Source organism: Bombina bombina, chromosome 8 (assembly GCF_027579735.1).
Source record: "Bombina bombina isolate aBomBom1 chromosome 8, aBomBom1.pri, whole genome shotgun sequence".
Classification (NCBI taxonomy): domain Eukaryota; kingdom Metazoa; phylum Chordata; class Amphibia; order Anura; family Bombinatoridae; genus Bombina; species Bombina bombina.
In genome coordinates, this window is record NC_069506.1 from 185,450,871 (window position 1) to 185,472,506 (window position 21,636).

The 21,636-nt window shown below is 36.6% G+C and overlaps 1 protein-coding gene across 1 annotated transcript in view; it reads right to left on the reverse strand.

The window, feature by feature from the left end:
• The window catches only part of LOC128638927 (tubby protein homolog), a 73,795-nt gene that overhangs the window by 22,236 nt on the left and 29,923 nt on the right, over nt 1-21,636 (reverse strand). Inside the window, exons 5-11 of the mRNA XM_053691053.1 lie at nt 21,496-21,615; nt 20,052-20,222; nt 16,299-16,426; nt 15,031-15,207; nt 12,280-12,392; nt 11,307-11,421; nt 8,735-8,833 (exon numbers count right to left, since the gene is read on the reverse strand). Of these exons, the coding sequence (XP_053547028.1) occupies nt 8,735-8,833; nt 11,307-11,421; nt 12,280-12,392; nt 15,031-15,207; nt 16,299-16,426; nt 20,052-20,222; nt 21,496-21,615 (923 nt within the window). The remainder of the gene's footprint in view (nt 1-8,734; nt 8,834-11,306; nt 11,422-12,279; nt 12,393-15,030; nt 15,208-16,298; nt 16,427-20,051; nt 20,223-21,495; nt 21,616-21,636) is intronic.

Below are 21,636 nucleotides of genomic sequence, written 5' to 3' on the forward strand. Positions count from 1 at the left end.
AGAAAGAAAAGTTACAGGGTAGATTTCAGAATTATTAATGTCTTGTGGACTGGTATTACAAAAGATATATTGGGACAAAAATATGTATATATTTTAAGAGTGTTTAAAAAAAATAGTTATTTCTTTTTTACTTTTCTTCAGTACAAGTCTACCTACTGTACATGTTCTTGACATTATATACCTGTCTCGATGCCTCTCATATTGCAATGGGGGCTTCATTTAACTAATTATTAGGTTTATTGTGATCTAGATACATCCATCTTTTTACCATGAGCAGGGACGGACTTGGACCAAAAATAGTCCTACGCATTTTAAGGCAGAGCAGCCTACTTCCTTCCCCTTTTTGGTATTCAGCCATACCTCAACATTGACAAGTATAAGGTATTAGTTTGATTTACAAAACGATTACGGGCCTATTTTAGTACGTGCGAGCGGCCGCTAGCAGGGGGTGTCAACCCGATTGTATTGGATCGGGTTGATTTCCGGCGATGTTTGTCTGCCACCTCATAGCAGGCGGACAGGTTATAGAGCAGCGGTCTTTAGACCACTGCTTCATAACTTGTGTTTCTGGGGAGCCTGAAGGCTCGACAGATACACGGACATCAAGCTCCATACGGAGCTTGATAAATATACCCCTACAAGTTTAAGTTCAGATTTTAATAAGCATAAGTGCTTATTGCTCATTAGCCTGTGTAGTCTCAATCACTGAAAATAGCAGACACCAGAGCACTTGTCATCACACATAGGGGCCTAATTATTAAGCCGTCAACCGCAAATACGATGGAATTCCGCAGCGTAATTGTGGAGAGCTTGATTCGCCTTATTTATCATAGGCTACAGACCGGCAAAAGTAGAATTTAGTGATGTAACATACGATCTGCCAGTCTCAGTCCGACACAGATCGATGTTTACGTTACTACAGATGTTCCGAATGCAAATTCGACACTATCTGACTACTTTTGCTAGTTATCAAAAATCTTCCAGGTACGCTCGCCACTATTCCGGCTCAGCGTACCTGGTTTTCAATCCACCGCCCTGGAGGCGGCGGATGCCATAGGAATCGATGGGAGTCTGAAAGCAGCGAAAAGCTTATGTTTGCTGCTGCCCGATATCCCATTGATTCCTATGGGAGAATAAAAGTTACATTTACACCTAACACCCTAACATAAGCCCCGAGTCTAAACACCCCTAATCTGCCGCGCCCTACAGCGCCGTCACCTACATAAAGTTATTAACCCCTAATCTGCCACTCCCGACACCGCCGATACCTACATTATACTTATTAACCCCTAATCTGCCCCCCCTACACCGCCGCCACCTACATTATGTTATTAACCCCTAATCTGCCCCCCCTACACCGCCGCCACTATATTACATTTATTAACCCCTAAACCAAACACCCCTAACTTAAATCTAATTTAAATAAATCTAAATAAAATTCCTACCATTAACTAAATTATTCCTATTTAAAACTAAATACTTACCTAAAAAATAAACCCTAAGCTAGCTACAATATAACTAATAGTTACATTGTATCTAGCTTAGGGCTTATTTTTATTTTACAGGCAAGTTTGTATTTAACTAGGTAGAATAGTTACTAAATAGTTATTAACTATTTAATAACTACCTAGCTAAAATAAATACAAATTTACATGTAAAATAAAACCTAACCTAAGTTACAATTACACATAACACTACACTATAGTTAAATAAATTAACTAAATTAAGTACAATTATCTAAAGTACAAAACTCCCCCACTAAATTACAGAAAATAATAAACAAATTACAGAAATTTAAACTAATTAAACCTAATCTAATAGCCCAATCAAAATAAAAAAGCCCCCCACAAAATTAAAAAAAAACCAAGCCTAAACTAAACTACCAATAGACCTTAAAAGGGCCTTTTGCGGGGCATTGCCCCAAAGTAATCAGCTCTTTTACCTGTAAAAAAAGAATACAAACAACACCCCCAATAGTAAAACCCAACACCCACACAGCCAACCCTCAAATAAAATCTTAACTAAAAAAACCTAAGTTCCCCATTGCCCTGAAAAGGGCATTTGGATGGGCATTGCCCTTAAAAGGGCAGTTAGCTCTTTTGCAGGCCCAAAGTCCCTAAGCTAAAAATAAAACCCACCCAATACACCCTTAAAAAAACCTAACACTAACCCCCTGAAGATCGACTTACCGGGAGACGTCTTCATCCAAACCGGGCAAAGTGGTCCTCCAGACGGGCAGAAGTCTTCATCCAAGCCGGGCAGAAGTGGTCCTCCAGACGGGCAGAAGTATTCGTCCAAGCCGGGCAGAAGTGGTCCTCCAGACGGGCAGAAGTCTTCATCCAGACGGCATCTTCTATCTTCATCCAGACGGTGCAGAGTGGGTCCATCTTCAAGACATCTGACGCGGAGCATCCTCTTCTGCCGACGACTACCCGACGAATGAAGGTACCTTTAAGTGACATCATCCAAGATGGCGTCCCTTGGATTCCGATTAAGGTAGAAATAATCCTATTGGCTGATACAATCAGCCAACAGGATTGAGCTCACATTCTATTGGCTGTTCCAATCAGCCAATAGAATGCGAGCTCAATCCTATTGGCTGATTGGATCAGCCAATAGGATTGAACTTCAATCCTATTGACTGATTGCATCAGCCAATAGGTTTTTTTCTACCTTAATTCCGATTGGCTGATAGAATTCTATCAGCCAATCGGAATCTAAGGGACGCCATCTTGGATGATGTCACTTAAAGGTACCTTCATTTAGCTTTATTTGTCGGATGAAGAGGATGCTCCGCGTCGGATGTCTTGAAGATGGACCCGCTCCGCGCCGGATGGATGAAGATAGAAGATGCCGTCTGGATGATCATAATAATAAAGTTATTAACCCCTAAACCTCTAACCCTAACCTTAACACCCCCCTAACTTAAATATTATTTAAATAAATCTAAATAAATTTACTATTATTAACTCAATTATTCCTATTTAAAACTAAATACTTACCTATAAAATAAACCCTATGATAGCTACAATATAATTAATAATTACATTGTAACTATTTTAGGATTTATTTTTATTTTACAGGCAACTTTGTATTTATTTTAACTAGGTACAATAGTTATTAAATAGTTATTAACTATTTAATAACTATCTAACTAAAATAAATACAAAATTACCTGTAAAATAAATCCTAACCTAAGTTACAATTACACCTAACACTACACTACAATTAAATAAATTAAATTCATTAAATACAATTACCTACAATTAACTAAAATTAACTAAAGTACAAAAAACCCCCACTAAATTACAGAAAATAAAAAACAATTACAAGAATTTTAAACTAATTACACCTAATCTAAGCCCCCTAAATTACAAATAGCCCTTAAAAGGGCTTTTTTTGCGGGGCATTGCCACAAAGTAATCAGCTCTTTTACCTGTAAAAAAAGAAATACAACCCCCTCAACATTAAAACCCACCACCCACACACCCCTACTCTAAAACCCACCCAAACCCCCCTTAAAAAAACCTAACAATAACCCCCTGAAGATCAGCCTACCTTGAGCCGTCTTCACACAGCCAGGCTGAAGTCTTCATCCAATCCGGGCGATGTGGTCCTCCAGACGGTCCGAAGTCTTCATCCAATCTGACCAGAAGAGGTCCTCCAGACGGGCAGAAGTCTTCATCCAAGTGGCATCTTCTATCTTCTTCCATCCGACGAGGAGCGGGTCCATCTTGAAGCCATCCGACGCAGAGCATCCTTCCTGCACGACGACTACTCGACGAATGACGGTTCCTTTAAATGACGTCATCCAAGATGGCGTCCCTCGAATTCCGATTGGCTGATAGGATTTTATCAGCCAATCGGAATTAAGGTAGGAAAAATCTGATTGGCTGATTCAATCAGCCAATCGGATTGAAGTTCAATCCGATTGACTGATCCAATCAGCCAATCGGATTGACCTCGCATTCTAATTTTAGTTAATTGTAGGTAATTGTATTTAATTAATTTAATTTATTTAATTGTAGCGTAGTGTTAGGTGTAATTGTAACTTAGGTTAGGATTTATTTTACAGGTAATTTTGTATTTATTTTAGCTAGGTAGTTATTAAATAGTTAATAACTATTTAATAACTATTGTACCTAGTTAAAATAAATACAAAGTTGCCTGTAAAATAAAAATAAATCTTAAAATAGCCACAATGTCGTTATTAATTATATTGTAGCTATCTTAGGGTTTATTTTATAGGTAAGTATTTAGTTTTAAATAGGAATAATTGAGTTAATAATAATAAATTTATTTAGATTTATTTAAATAATATTTAAGTTAGGGGGGTGTTAGGGTTAGGGTTAGACTTAGGTTTAGGGGTTAATAACTTTATTATAGTGGCGGCAGCAGATTAGGGGTTAATACATTTAATAGGCTATGTGGGCTATGGCGGTTTAGGGGTTAATAATTTAGTTATTACTTGCGGTGTGGGTTTAATGGCGGATATAGGGGTTAATAGTTTAAATAGGCATATTGCGTTGTGGGGGGTTGTCGGTCTAGGGGTTAATACATTTATTAGTAGTAGTGAGAGGGGGGATTGTGGATATTAGGGTTATACATGTCGGGCTTATTTTTTGGAGGCGTGTTAGACAGTTACGGGAGATTTAAAATTTTAGTTACTTTTCTTAGGCGCCGGCAGTTTCTAAAGTGCCGTAACTCACTGGCGACTCCAGAAATTTGCATTTACGCTTATTTCTGGACATCGCTAGTTTATCCGACTTATGGCACTTAGGAAATGCCGGCGCCCTATATGTAATACCCCGATGTGCGAGGTGAAATTACGGGCGGCGCAGGTTTTCATGCTTGCGCCGAAACCTGCGCCGTATATTTGATTGCGCCCATTTTAATTGCGCTTATATTACAAGTTGAGCGAAATTTACTCTACAATTCTTACCTTGATCTCAAAGCTGTGGTTAACTGTTTTACGAAATTACAAAGTTGCACAAAACCCTTCAAAAATGCAATACAATGTGCAGTTACACTCATATTAACACCATCTAATAAAAAATATTGCACAAAAAAAGTTATAAAGATTCAAAGATATTAGATCTCGGATGTTAGAAAAAAAAGCTTTAACATAGAGATACATAAAGATACATTGCTAAAGATGTATTTGTATGTATATGTATATATATATATATATATATATATATATATATATATATATATATATTTTTATTTATTTTTTTTAACTGTGTATTTACTATAAATATTTCACATTCCAATGTTCTGCACATAGCAGAATATGTTCTATGTACTTATAGATGGATAATCCTATATATATCTATATACATTATCTATACCTATGCATAATCATATATTTATATATATATATATATATATATATATATTTGTTTTAAAAACCATCAAATATATGTAGAAATATTTATTTATGAATAAATTGAACATACTTCCACTATTTTTTCTCCATTGATTTTTATGGGGGAATACGTGCACGAGCATGCAATATTTGATGATCAGAGTTTTGCACTAGTCGGGTTACCAATTGTGCAAAATAAGTTTTTTTTTTAACCCCTTAATGACCGGACCATTTTTCAATTTTCTTACCCTTAATGACAATGGCTATTTTTACATTTCTGCAGTGTTTGTGTTTAGTTGTAATTTTCCTCTTACTCATTTACTGTACCCATACATATTATATACCGTTTTTCTCGCCATTAAATGGACTTTCTAAGGATACCATTATTTTCATCATATCTTATAATTTCCTATAAAAAAAAATATAAAATATGAGGAAAAAATTGAAAAAAACACACTTTTTCTAACTTTGACCCCCAAAATCTGTTACACATCTACAATCACCAAAAAACACCCATGCTAAATAGTTTCTAAATTTTGTCCTGAGTTTAGAAATACCCAATGTTTACATGTTCTTTACTTTTTTTGCAAGTTATAGGGCCATAAATACAAGTAGCACTTTGCTATTTCCAAACAACTTTTTTTCAAAATTAGCGCTAGTTACATTGGAACCCTGATATCTGTCAGGAATACCTGAATATCCCTTGACATGTATATATTTTTTTTTAGAAGACATCCCAAAGTATTGATCTAGACCCATTTTGGTATATTTCATGCCACCATTTCACCGCCAAATGTCATCAAATAAAAAAAAAAGTTCACTTTTTCACAAATTTTGTCACAAACTTTAGGTTTCCCACTGAAATTATTTACAAACAGCTTCTGCAATTAAGGCACAAATGGTTGTAAATGCTTCTTTGGGATCCCCTTTGTTCAGAAATAGCAGACTTATATGGCTTTGTGGTTGCTTTTTGGTAAGTAGAAGGCCGCTAAATGCTGCTGCGCACCACACGTAAATTATGCCCAGCAGTTAAGGGGTTAAATTAGGTAGCTTGTAGGGAGCTTGCAGGGTTAATTTTAGCTTTAGGGTAGAGATCAGCCTCCCACCTGACACATCCCACCCCCTGATCCCTCCCAAACAGTTCTCTTCCCTCCCCCACCCCACAATTGTCCCCGCCATCTTAAGTACTGGCAGAAAGTCTGCCAGTACTAAATAAAAGGAGTTTTTATTTTTTTTAATAAAAAAAAAAAAAATGTTTTAGCTGTGATGGACTCCTGCCTTAGCCCCAACCTCCATGATCCCCCCCCCAGCAATCTAACCCTCTCCCCTACCTAATTGCCGCCATCTTGGGTACTGGCAGCTGTCTGCCAGTACCCAATTTGCCCCCCAAAAAAGTGTTTTTAATTATTTTTTATTACTAATTTATTTTTTTCTGTAGTGTAGCAGCCCCCCACAATACCCCAACCCCCTCCCCCTCCCAGATCCTCATATATATATATTTCCCCCCCTCTTCCCACTCATTGGTGTCAGTGTGGGTAGGTGATCGCGGGCGTGCGCGCGCACCCGCGCGCTCCCGGCACCCGGCGTGCACATTGCACTAACAGGAGCCGGATGCCGGGTAGCGATGGGCCGCCCACCCGCCTCCCAGTTGCGCTCCCACCCACCAACGAACCGGCCGCATCGCTACCGGTGCAGAGAGGGCCACAGAGTGGCTCTCTCTGCATCGGATGCTTTCTAAGGGTATTGCAGGATGCCTCAATATCGAGGCATCACTGCAATACCCTGAGAGCTGCTGGAAGCGATTGCGATCGCTTCCAGCACTCTCTTAGACAAGTGACGTACCAGGTACGTCCATTGTCACTAACTGCAAGTTTTTGCAGGACGTACCTGGTACGTCACTTGTCATTAAGGGGTTAATATGAGTGCAACCTGACTAGCTCAAAAAGTTTAACTCTAGCAGAGTTTATGTGAAGGCGAAAATTCCCTATACCGCGCCACTTGTAATCTAGCCCTTGGTGCTTAGATTTAGTAGAGGATATTTTTAAAGGGCTATTGTGTAGGTGTTGCTTGTGTTGGGGTGTCCTGTTTTGGAGTTCTTTAGGTTTTGAGGGATATTGAGGAAGAGGCTAGGTATGCTCGCAGGCTTAATAGCTGTTAAAGATGGCTGATTTTGCTAGTGCTGAGTAAGGGTAAAGAATGACTTTGAGGGGGTAGGGTCCCCAGTGAATAGGGATTAATGCAGTGAGGGAGGCTGAAGTTCAACTTTGTTGCAGGGGGTTAAATAAATGACCCTCTGTTTACGATGAGTTGATTCTTTACATTGAGTTGTATCAGCATAAAAGCTGCTTAAAAGCTGGCCTGTAGTGCTCTTGCAATTCAATAACATTATTGCAAAACTGCTGCCAAATAGTGCTCGAGACACGTGCACGCTCCTGAGCTTATGTCCCTGCTTTTCAACAAAAGATGGAAAGAGAACAAATAAAATGTGATAATAGAAGTAAATTAGAATGTTGTTTAAAACGACATGCTCTGTCTGAATCATGAAAGAAAAATGTGGGGTTTCATGTTAGATTGCCAACAGTTACCAGCAGGATATCATTGAGCAGTACCGCCACCAAAATATCACTGTGGTAACATAACAATTAGATTGTAATGAACTTCTTCAGATATATTCAACATAAAGAAATGTGATAAAGAGAGCATAGAAAGAAGAAGAAGAGGGAAAAAGAGGTGAAGGGGAAGACTAGGGATGGTGAAGGGGGCCTACCCCACGCCTCCAGTCCCTATTTTAATATTTATAAAATACTTATATAAGCAAAATTCATAGATGGTTACAGACCATAACACTGGGGGTGCAAAAACTTGCCATCAAAGGTAAATGTTAAGATTTCAGTTAGCACAAGTGGGGGACCTTGTCTTCAATTTAATTGGCTACTAGTTAGTGCAGAGATAAATGAATTGGTAGTATTATTGACATGAATACATTTGTGGAAGAACTATCACACACACACCTGCGCAACACACAAACTCATACAGATACACACCTGCTCTCACACACACTCATTCAGATACACACCTGTGCAACACACACACTCATACAGATACACACCTGCGCAACACACACACTCATACAGATACACACCTGCGCAACACACACACTCATACAGATACACACCTGCGCAACACACACACTCATACAGATACACACCTGCTCTCACACACACTCATACAGATACACACCTGCGCAACACACACACTCATACAGATACACATCTGCTCTCACACATTTCAATCAGAGTTAAATTTGATAAAAGGAAGTCTTAAAAGCTGGAGTGACCATACAGGCACTAGTTGCTATACACTCACGTTTCGTGGTCGAATAGTCACTCGCTCACTATCCATGTTCATCCCAGGAATTATAATGGTCATTTTTCGAGGACCCCTAAATCCTAAAACATTCGTTTCCTGTAAAATAGGAAAAAAGTTACATACATTCGAGTTAACATATTTAAGATTGTACATTTGTAATATTTTACCAGCTTGTTGTGTGTTCAGCAGAATTTAAGCTGTTTTTAGTACTCATTTATATAACCTTTGAAATTAAACAACTAGAATTTGTAATTGCACAAATTGGGTAAGGATTAAAGGGCATGTCTGGGTTCATTTAACAATGCTGACAATGTTAATGGTGAGTAGATTAGACTTGTAACATTTTTTATCATCTGGATTAAACAGTATATTTTATGAACTTTTTTCCAAAATATGAGATCCCCCAAATGTCACTTATTTGATATGTGTGCATAATAAAGCACTTTGAAAAAACTTTCCAGTGAGTGCAAGCCTGTTGTTGACTTTAGATAGACAGATAGAAAGAAAGAAAGATAGATAGATAGATAGATAGATAGATAGATAGATAGATAGATAGATAGATAGAAAGAAGATAAATAGATAGATGATAGATAAATAGATAGATAGATAGATAGATAGATAGATAGATAGAAATATGTATGCCAGTATATCAAGGGGTAGACAGAAGTAATCAGATTTGAATAAAAATGAGAGTATAATATATACTTGTACTGTATTGTATTTATTTAACTACTGTATATTACTGCCAATGGATGTACAGTATCTCTTTTTCATGTGAATTAAAAATGCAGTCCCTGCTTCAAGTTATTTGTTTTTTATTTAGTAATTTACTTGACTGTAATTGATTGATTTATTCTATTGATTCTGCAGCACTACACAGGGGATATATAATAAAGATACAAGGGACAGGACAAAGAAAATAAACATAAAAAAGACAGGGAAGGAAAAAGTAGGTATCCTTTTTAAAATCTGATAGGCATTTACAGAATCACAAAATAAAAAATAAATAAATAAATAAAAAAGATAATAAAAAGGCATTAAACATATAACTTAAAGTGATGGTAAATCCAAGCGTATTACAAACGTTAGGATTTACCATCACTAGAAATAAACTTAAGTTTCTCTCATCATTTTGTAAAAAATAGCGTTACACTCACCCTATCTGCTAGGAAATTATATCGCTAACACAGCGTCTCCGGCCGCACACGGCACAACGCTCTTCTCCAATGAGGTGACCTTTCCACCTCTAGCTGTGCTAGGATGTCAGTTGACACGCACGGCTATTGGTCTAGAGGTGGAAACGTCACCTCATTGAAGAAAGCGCTGTGCCTTGGGCGGCCAGAGGCGCTGTGTTAGCAATATGCTTTCTTAAAGGGACACTGAAACCAAATTTTTTCTTTCATGTTTCAGATAGAGCATGCAATTTTAAGCAACTCTAATTTACTCCTATTATAAATTTTTCTTCGTTCTCTTGCCATCTTTAATTTAAAAAGAAGGCATCTAAGCTTTTTAATTAGTTCAGACACTTTTTTAATGGTGGATGAGTTTATCCACCAATCAGCAAGAACAACCCAGGTTGTTCACCAAAAATGGGCCGGCATATAAACTTACATTCTTGCATTTCAAATAAAGATACCAAGAGAATGAAGAAAATTTGATAAAAGAAGTAAATTAGAAAGTTACTCAAAATCTAATGCTCTATCTGAATCAAGAAAGAAAAATGTTGGGTTCAGTGTCTCTTTAACAAATAGGGTGAGTCTAAAGCTGTTTTTTTTACAAAACGATGAGAGAAACTCATGTTTATTTTTAGTGATGGTAAATCCTAGCATTTGTTATACGCTTGGGTTTACCATCACTTCAAGTTAGCTTCAGATCAGCAGTGCACTACTGGGAGCTAGCTAAACACATCTGGTGAGCCAGTGACAAGAGACAAATGTGTTTAGCTACCACAATATGATTAAGGTTGTGTAGACCAAAAGTATTTTGTTTGTTTTTTACCCTTGGAGTATGAATAAAAGTTATATGTTTCAATGTTAAGGTGCTACTATATCATATTTGTTGCTTTGGACATTTTGAAGTTCCGTGCAGTAACTCCTAGCCTACCTAGGTGCTATGCTTTTCAGTGAAGGATACCAAGAGAAGAAAGTCAATTTAACAACATGGGGCTGATTTATCAAGCCCCGAATGCTGTAAACAAGAGTTAAGAAGCAACGGCCACCTCTGAGGCAGCGGACAGCAATCAGCCCGATCAGGTTGATTGACACCCCCTGCTAGCGGCTGATTGGCCGGGAATGTGCAGGCAGCGGTATTGCACTAGCTTTTCACTAGAAATGCTTGTGCAATGATAAATGCTGAAAATGTATGCTGTCGGCATTTAACGATGTGCGGCGGACATGATCCACTACAGCGGATCATGTCCGCTCGCACAATGATAATTCGGCCCCCATAAGTAAATTGAAAAGTTAATGACATGCCCTATATGAGCCATGAAAGTTTAATTTTGACTTTCATGGCCAAGTTTGAAGCAGACACTTAAAAGTTGAATGTGCTCTTCTAGTTGATAACTTACATAACATATGGCTGCCAGCTCTTGTCTGAGGGATTCCCTCTCCTGCACAAATGGCTTTGTCACTGGATTCACACCATTATCAAACACAGCGAATCGGGTTCCCAGCATATTTGACCTAAAATCATACAAAAGACACTTTCATTTTTAATACATTCATTAAATGTAACAAGATAGCAGAAAGAACAGGAAGAAAATATGGGAAGGCAAATGTACAAATAAGATTTAAATGTAATATGAAAATAAACCATTGACTTTGATTAAAACAATGTAAATTTGAAGGCTGTGTCAATAGAAATGTTTTAAAAACAATTAAAGTCATACATACAGTGTATACATGTTGCAAGGTTAAAGAGAACATGCTTATGGATGTATATATAAATAAAAAATAAAAATAAAATATATATATATATATATCTTGAATTTGCCACTAGTCCCAGATGAGTAAGAAATTGCAGCAGATTTTATATATATATATATATATATATATATACAGTATATATGTATAGATAGATAGATAGATAGATAGATAGATAGATAGATATGCAAGTCCAGTATGGCCTAGCACTCTCGACGACCGTTATTTTACCGGAGTGCACTACAAATATGCAAATATAACAAAAAATAGAAGGCACTTAGTCACCGGATTTAATTGTGAGTGCCTTCTATTTTTTGTTATAGATAGATAGATAGATGATAGATATATAGATAGATACACACAGTATCTATGTGTGTGTGTGTGTGTGATAATTTTGTGAAAACATAAATGGATTTTCGATACATTGATACTGTTTAAACACAATTTGTTCTTTTGTATTGCAATGTAATTGTAAATGCTTTAAAATGAATCAAAAACTATTACTTAAACATATAGATCAATGGAAAAAGTAGACAATTAAAATAAATAGTTGTTCTTTATTATCTCTCTACCTAATCGAATTCAGGAAAAAAATGATTTACAGTCATATTTAATTACCTGACTTTTCCTACAAAACTCTCTCCCCCTCGTGAGAGATTTGTGGGATCTACTGAGATAAGATAGTTGGACGTCTTGCTTTTCTTCCTCTTCCTACCAGCCATGAGGAAAAGCTGTTATGTAAGATGCATGAATTAAATATCACTCTTATTTAAAAATAAGACAGCATACATTCAAATTGTGTGTGATAATAAATACATTCCATAGATTGTAGGGTATAGTAGGGTAAGGCTCTCTGTAATCTAGACTGATATGCACCCAATAAACGCACATGTAATATAAAAGCAAAACTGTATTTTAGTTAGGTTTATGCTTTGTAAGAGCACGGTTCTTCTTAATGATGCAGCTGCATCTTACTAAAACTAAGGGCCAGATTACTAGTGGAGCGTTATTTAATGCTCCCGCTAGAGCGCTAACTGCAATAGAAGCAAACTTTTTGCTAACCCGACGCGCGTAAAAATCAAACTTAGAATATTGCACTCTATGATCTATAAAAAATGGAAAAAAAAACACCTTGCGCGTAAACCTGATTGTATATTCCAATGTTCTTTACATAGCAGAATAAATAAATACATATTTCTAAATATATCTGATGGTATTTTGGTATATATATATATATATATGATATATATATATGATTATATATAGGTATAGGTGTATACAGATATATAAATATATATATATATATATATATATATATATATATATATATATATATATATATATATATATATATTTAAAAATACTCTGTGCAGAACATTGGAAAGTGAAATATTTACAGTAAATACACAGTATAAAAGTTTATTAAAAATGAATATTGCATAAATATACTTTAACATGTTTTCATCTACTTAACTGCAAAGGGCTCCAATGCACTAATATATGTCTTATGTTTGTGCATATGTATTTATGTGTGTATATGTGTTTGCATATGTATTTATGTGTGTATATGTGTGTGCATATGTATTTATGTGTGTATATGTGTGTGCATATTTATTTATGTGTGTATATGTGTTTGCATATGTATTTATGTGTGTATATGTGTGTGCATATGTATTTATGTGTGTGCATATGTATTTATGTGTGTATATGTGTGTGCATATTTATTTATGTGTGTATATGTGTGTGCATATGTATTTATGCGTGTGCATATGTATTTATGTTTGTATGTGTGTGTGCATATGTATTTATGTGTGTATATGTGTGTGCATATGTATTTATGTGTGTATATGTGTGTTTATATGTATTTATGTGTGTATATGTGTGTGCATATGTATTTATGTGTGTGCATATGTATTTATGTTTGTATATGTGTGTGCATATGTATTTATGTGTGTATATGTGTGTGCATATGTATTTATGTGTGTATATGTGTGTGCATATGTATTTATGTGTGTAAATAATATATATATATAAATATACACACACATATACATATATATACATATGTATGTATCATATATGTTAAAGCTCTTTGGCTGCCTTTTTTCTAGCACCTGAAATATCATTGAGGCCTTATAACTTTTTTGTGCAATATTTTTTTATATAATTTTTAGATTAGGGTTTTTTTTATTTTGGGGTGGGTATTTCTTTTTAGGGGTATTAGAATAGGAATAATTGTTTTAATGGTAGGGTTTTTTATGTATGTCCTTATGTAATTTAGGTCTGAAAAATTAGTTTTTTCTAATTCTCAGTGCTGAAAACAAACACTGCTGATTTCTCAAGGCTTCCTATATTTCCTTAATTCACTTTAGAAGATTAAAAACTGCTCCTTTAATAAACCTCCTAGAATGTACAACATACTTATTATGTATGCAATTGACCTAAATATAGTTAATGTGATATTGTAGAAGAAGGCTCCTTCATTTCTTCTCATGTTCTCATCTTTTTGACTTTTTCATTAAAAACTTACTGACTCAAGTTTACCATAATCGTGGAGCTGGGTCTCCAATATTTTATATTTACTTACTTAAAAAAAAAGTCAGTTGCAAAAAAAAAAACTAAACAAAAAAAACTGCAAAACAAAGAATGTTATACTAACATTATGACTATGGCTAGCCTTGTAAGCTGTGGACTGAAGCCTGGACTGACTTCTCCAAGTGGTGAGTTTAGCTGTCATAAAACAAGTGTAGCAAAAAAAGATGTTAATTTGTTTTAAAATGTTCACTTTGTCTGATATGTTATTCTATAGAAAAACAACAAAAATATCCTGTAATAACAAATACCAAGCCGTTTACTGCCCTCTAGGAGGACTTCCAGAGTAAACATGTTAATGTAGCACGCAGCACGTTTAAGCTGATCACTACTCCTTGCAACTGGGTGAACAGATGCATTGATAGTGTATAGATAGGACGGCAGTCACATCTAGTTTATAAAACCTGAAATTTGTCTTTATTTAGTTGCTATTTAATTGTAAAAAGCAATACAAGAAAAGCTTTATTCTGTGTCCCTGCCTGGTATATGAAGGTAGAGAGTCGTTAGTATCACTAGTTATTAAACATCACTTGGTACCCTCTTCACCAGTCAGTATTTTAGTAATTGCTTGTGGAATTTGACTTTATCTCTCTACTGGGATAACATTTTCTTGTGTATTTATTTTGCCAATAGCATGCGTCTAATTCCTCATGGGTGTAAGTATAGTTTAGTCTCTTCTGACAGTATGATATAATATAAGTATTTTAAAATATTTTAAATATAAACAATGTAGCAATAAGAACCCCAAAAGCACAAGTGAAGATTTGCGTTGGTTACCCTCTTTCCATCATCTCTCTCTAGATGTAAATAGTAGGTGGGGTAGATGCCTTTATCCACGCCTTTTTTATCTCTGGTGATGCGACACTGAAGTATCATGTTGTGGGGAGCTGGGCGTAAAGCAAACCCTTCCAGATCTTCAGTTTCTACAGATAATGGCACCTGGGGATCTTCGTACTATGTTTAAAAAATCAAAAGACAGTGAAGATTTAGGGGGCGATTTATTAAAGTGCGGACGGACATGATACGATGTAGCCTATCATGTCCGCCGCACATCGATAAATGCCGACAGCATTTATGCTTTCTGCATTTATCACTGCACAAGCAGTTCTTGTGAACTGCTTGTGCAATGCCGCCCCCTACAGATTTGCGGCTAATCGGCCGCTAGCACGGGGTGTCAATTAGCTTGATCGTATAGGATCGGGCGGATTGATGTTTGCAGCCACAGAGCAGGCAGGCAAGTTATGGAGCAGCAGTCTTTAGATGGCTGCTTTATAACTGCTGTTTCCGGCGAGCCTGTAGGCTTGTGCAGAAACAGGGACATCAAGCTCCATTCGGAGCTTGATAAATCAGCCCCTTAGAGTAGAATCTCTGCATCTTTGTATTATATATTTTTTCCAGATCACTGAAATGCAAGGTCATAAAGTCCCTCTAAAACAGAGGTAGATTCCTATAGTTTATAGTTTTCAGTGCTTCATAACTGCAGTCCTCAAGTACCGCTAACAGCCCAGATTTTCATTTTATCTTAACAGGTGAAATAATCAGCTGATGGGTGAGAGCTGGTGAGTAACCATGGCAACTGGTCAGCTGATTAATTCATCTGTGCTCTAGTTCAGATATCATGAAAATAAGGCCTGTTAGGACTGGAGATGAGAAACACTGGTTTAGATGATGCCATTTGAATTATATGTGCCATGTGAAAACAGTTCAAATATCTTTGAAGGACAAAATGCTATGAAAATAGTTTTGAAGGCTTTGAGTAGTGGAAGTATCTGATATATTAACATGGTGTGAAACCTTCAAAACAATTAAAAAAACTGTTTTTCTAATTGGTCAAGATGGCTCTGAATATGCTTAGTAACCCATGCAAAAAGCTTATTAAGAAGATTGAAAAATACACCATAATATTATTTCTTTATGCTGCTAATATAAAATATAATCCAAATGAAAATGACAAACAAATGGATCACTAGATGCAAACATAATTATTTATAGTAATATATTAAGGGTTGTCTTTACCAAGTAATATTAGTGTCTTCATAACTCACCCTACTGGAAGGTGACAGGGTTCTTGCATAACCAACACTACTCAGTATATCAGAATCTTCATCAAAATCATCCTCGTCTGTTACAGCATTCATTTCCTCATTGCTTAGACTTTTTCTTGCAGATTTCGCTATAAAGTTAAATTAAAAATGTTATAGATTTTTGTAGCTATAAAACTGTCATGGCTTCCATTTATGAAAATAGCAAGACACAACCGTGAGAAAATACTTAACATGTACAGTCTTGTCTTTCTGAATTCAGCATGCTTAAATGGAGTTTAGGTGAAAACCCTAAAACGCACTCGAATGGCTTTGAGTTGTCTAATTCTATTTGGCGAGACTAATTTACTCTAATAAATAAAAACAGATCTACAAATGTTTTGAAATTGCAAACTTTTACAAAACAGATTTCCTAAGTGATATGGTTATAATTATTGCTGCATTATATCATGTATTGGGGCACTTAATAGAACTATATATTATTGACTGGAACGTCCAATAACAAAACTATAGAAAAGATAGGTGAACAAGCCTTCATGAATTTTGAGCTTGATCTTGCTTAAATAACAATGGCCCCTTGGCAAGCCTAACCTGTATCTGTGGGTTTAATCCATTGTAATCTTTTGAATCAGGGGTTCTTAATCAGTAAAGATCAGATAGCTACGTGCTTGTGACATTTCAACTTTTATAATCTTTATTATTATTTATTTATAAAGCACAAATTGTTTGTTGAAGCACCATTTCCATTTTGGAGTGAACTGAAATTAAAATGGCAATTACAAGTTTTCTATGCAAAAGACTTGTATCTTCTTTTACTGGATTTTAATATTCTTTAAACTGTAAATCGTGACTCCCACTGCCTTGCTACATTGGCATCTAGTTATCAATGTCTGTCAGACCTGATCCGACAGTGCGGATCAGGTCCGACAGACATCGCTGAATACGGCGAGCAATACACTCGCCGTATTCAGCATTGCACCAGCAGCTCACAAGAGCTGCTGATGCAATGCCGCCCCCTGCAGACTCGCGGCCAATCGGCCGCCAGCAGGGGGGTGTCAATCAACCCGATCGTACTCGATCGGGTTGAATTGCGGCGATGTCTGTCCGCCTGCTCAGAGCAGGCAGACAGGTTATGGAGCAGCGTTCTTTGTGACCGCTGCTTCATAACTGCTGTTTTTGGGGAGCCTGTAGGCTCGCCAGAAACACGGAGCATCAAGCTCCATTCGGAGCTTGATACATATGCCCCATTGTATCATCCTACGTGATACAAACAAAATTGCACCTTTGTGAGCAGGTTTTTATAGGGGACGAACCCCCATGCATGCTAAGTCCAAACTTGTTCACAAAAGTGCCTTTCAAAGTGCTTGCACCTACATTATGGAACTCACAGTCATGAAAGCTCGTTCCAGAAAGCTCAGTCGCTTGGAAAGGCACTCTCATGACTGTGTTTGGACTTAAATGAACAGTAGATATTTTTGCTGACAAATTACAAAATGTACTTCAATTTGCCAGCCTCGTGCACAAGTTCAGTAGTAGTTATCATTCTGTCTAAATGCAATGCCATCTATCATTTGGCATGTTGAAGTCCACAAGTTATGCTTCTAGTTCGAAAAAAAAGGCAGCAATTTCCAATAGGGTGTGAATTGAAAATGAAATAATTTGGGCTAGATTACAAGTGTAGCGCTAAATACCGCTTGCGTGCAAGTGATATTAGCGTTCCACTTTGTAATACCAGTGCACGATAATGTGCGCTGGTATTACAACTACATTTCTAGGAAGCATTGCGCTCACGAGTGCGCGCTTCCATAGGTTCAGCGAAGGGTGGAAGTAGCGCAGCGATGGGCAACATTTTAAAATATATATGTATATGAATATTTGCTTGTGAGCTTGTGCTGGACATTATTTTTGTGTGTTTTGTAATGTTTGTTTAGTAATTTTCCCTAGGAACTTGCTCCCAGGCTGGTCTGCGCCAAGACTGCATGTGATTCTGGAGATAGTGCAGCTCTTTGAGAGTGCTATAGCACCATAGCTGAGCATAGTTTAGGGGTCATGTGATGTGTCCCCGATCAGGTCTGGGAGTACTGTTCCACTTTCCTTGTTTTGCTTGTGCTTAAAGGGCCATTATACACATTTTTAAATGTATAATTTTGCTTATTTTTAAAGAACATTGCTCTGATTTTCAGACTCCTAACCAAACCCCAAAGTTTTATTTGAATACCGTCAGCTACCTTCTCCAGCTTGCTACTGTTTGTGTAAAGGGTCTTTTCATATGCAAAAGGAGGGGGAGTGTCTTATTTTCCACTTGCAGTGGGCTTTCCAATTGCCTTTTCAAAAGAGCTAAACTGAAAGCTTCTAAGTGCGTTTTTAAACCATTTTATACTGGATTTTTATATCAGTATCTGTGCATCTTATTCTTTATAGTAGTGCCTATTACATGCAGTTATATGAAAATGAGTGTATACTGTCCCTTTAAGGGTGATTACAAAAGTCTGTCTAGTTCCCAGTTTGTTTGATTAAGAGCTTGCAGTTTGTATGTGAGCCTGCATTTGTGTGGCTGTATTAGGGTCCCAGGTTTTGGAAGAGACCTTGACGTGGTACCTGGGCTTGTCCCATTGGGCCAAATGCGGTAACTGACTCTTCCTGTTTGTTTTTAAACTTAGCTAAGAGCTTGTGAGCGAGTGCTGGACTTTATTTTTGTGTGCATTGTAACGTCTATATTAATATATACATATACATTTATGTGTTAATATTTGTATAAACACATTAACACATAAATGTATATGTATATAAGCATATACATATATGCTGTATTTACATTGCGGTCTATGGGAACACACAGTTCCCCTAGACCGCAATGCAAAGGCACTTTTTAGTGCAATTTTTTTTATATCTAACATCCCACTCCCACCAATCTTAAAGCCCCAAAACTGCCTAGTGCAGTTTTTTTTAATTAACCAGAGATCGGATCTCTGGTTAATTTTCTGAGTGCTAATTGCTACCACGAGCTCTCGGTAGCAATAACCAGCCACTTGTAATGGCTGGTTAATCATCTTGCTCCTGCAAAGGGGCAAATTGCGGGAGGACGATAATTTAGTGCTCCCCTTGTAATCTAGCCCTTTATATTTAGATCGCTAAATCCAGATGACCTAAAGGAAACATTCATCCCAAATTAGAGAGAGTTATAGGCCCCTATTTATTATAGTACATGCAGACAATGTTCTCAGAAAGAGAACCTGTCTGAATGTCTTCAAGACCTCAAAGCAGTATTGACTTCCGATAATTAATATAGCAATTTCTTGTACAACCTAGCCCCCTGCTGTCTTAAGACCGCTGCTCCTTAACTCGTCCACCAGCTTAGAGGCAGCAGTCAGTAATCCGCCTGATCGTATATGATCGGGTTGATTTGGCTGCAAATCTGCAGGGGGCAGCATTGAACAAGCAGTTCACCAAGCAGTGAACTGCTTGTGCAATGTTAAATACCGACAGCGTATGCTGTCGGCATTTAGCGATGCAGGGCGGACATGATTCGCTATAGCGAATCACGTCTGCCCGGGGTATGAAAAAATCTACCCCATAGAATCAAGAGATTGCATTGTTCAGTTATAATACAAAAATATTTAATTGAAAAATGTGGAATACTCAAAATGTATTGTTCTCTAAGGATTTTCTCTGTATTATACAACATTGATTTTAAAACTTAGTGATAGATTTTCACAAATTCTGCACAAATCTCTTTCTTGCTCCTCTGCAATTTACCTGTCTTTGGTGGTTTCTTTTTATTGCGTTTTTTTACAGGTGCCGGAGGAACTTTTCGATCCCCTATAGATAAAGAATCATCATATTCTTCACTTGACGGTTCAAGTCTAAGAACATTGCCTGACTTAATTTCTTGGACTTCATCTTGAAAAGAATCTGGGTCATCAATTTCTAAATAAATATACATAAAAGGGTTGTACATCACAGATGCAGTGCTTTCTATCACTTTCTATCTTGGCATATACACAGCAGCAAGTTACATTAAAATATGAAATAATATGTAAAATATGATCTGTCTTACAAACATTTTGCCGGCAGGTAAGAACCCAGTAAGTTGGCCTATATTTCTTATAAAGTATAAGCTTAATTTATTTAAAGTAACCTAGCAACCAGCTATATTCATGTATGACCTACAAGTACCAGAAGGGATGAAACAGCTGTCTGTGGATTTAGTTTTTAGAAAGTATAAAAGCCATTTTTAAAATGTGTTATTAAATTACTTGAAATAATAAATAATTCACTACTCAAGTACACTCATGTTTTACCAGCCACATTTCCACTCCAGAAATTTGAATTCAATAATATTTTTCAAGGTGGGACAGACTATTAAAAAACAAAACAGAAAAAAACAACCTTAGGGCCTCTATCTGCACACAGAAAACTATAATTAAAAGGAAATACATGGGCATAATTGTGATTGCCACCTGCCACTTTAAATTTAAAGTTTGAAGTCTAACCACAGAATCAGTGTGTTTATATCTTTTAAAAGTAATTCTTCAACTTTAAAAAATATACTTAAAGGGACAGTCTACATCAAAATCTTGTTTAAAAAGATTGATTAGCCCTTTATTACCCACACATGAACTAGCGCTGTCTAGCTGTGAAAAACTGTCAAAATGCACTACAATAAGAGGCGGGCCTTTAATGACTTAGAAATTTAACATATGAGTCTACCTAGGTTTAGCTTTCAACAAAGAATACCAAGAGAACAAAGGAAATTTGATGATAAAAGTAAATTGGAAAGTTGTTTAAAATTGCATGTCCTATCTGAATCATGATATTTTAATTTTGACTAGACCATCCCTTTAAATAGTTTGTGGTGGGGGGGGCAGAGCAGAAACCCTAGAAGATCACTGAGGATAACTAGCTAGGCTATACATTACTTTTATTGGATTTCTAATAATTTGATGGTTACAAGAAATATTAAATGTGATACTTAATGTGAAGTTGCTGTATGTATTTGACTTATGGACCCAGATTCCCTAAGTATGAAGGGGCTAGAGAGACTGGAGGTGAGAGGCATCTTCGACTCCATGTTTTTCCCTAGAACCAAAATTTCAGCCTATACTTTCACTCTGCGTGTCCTGGATGAAACGTCCTCCTTTGTACGGTAAGGATATGTGCAATGTGGAATAAAAACAGCAGAATGCACAGGAATTCCAACCTTTTTCATCCGGGGTATTCTCCTTCTCTGCATCTTTTTCAAATGAAGATTTAGCATTCTTTGGAACTTTGTGGGATACAGAAGCCCCCTTTATTTTAGTGTCATTAACTTCAGATTTTCCTAGTGCAAGAAAGAAAAAAA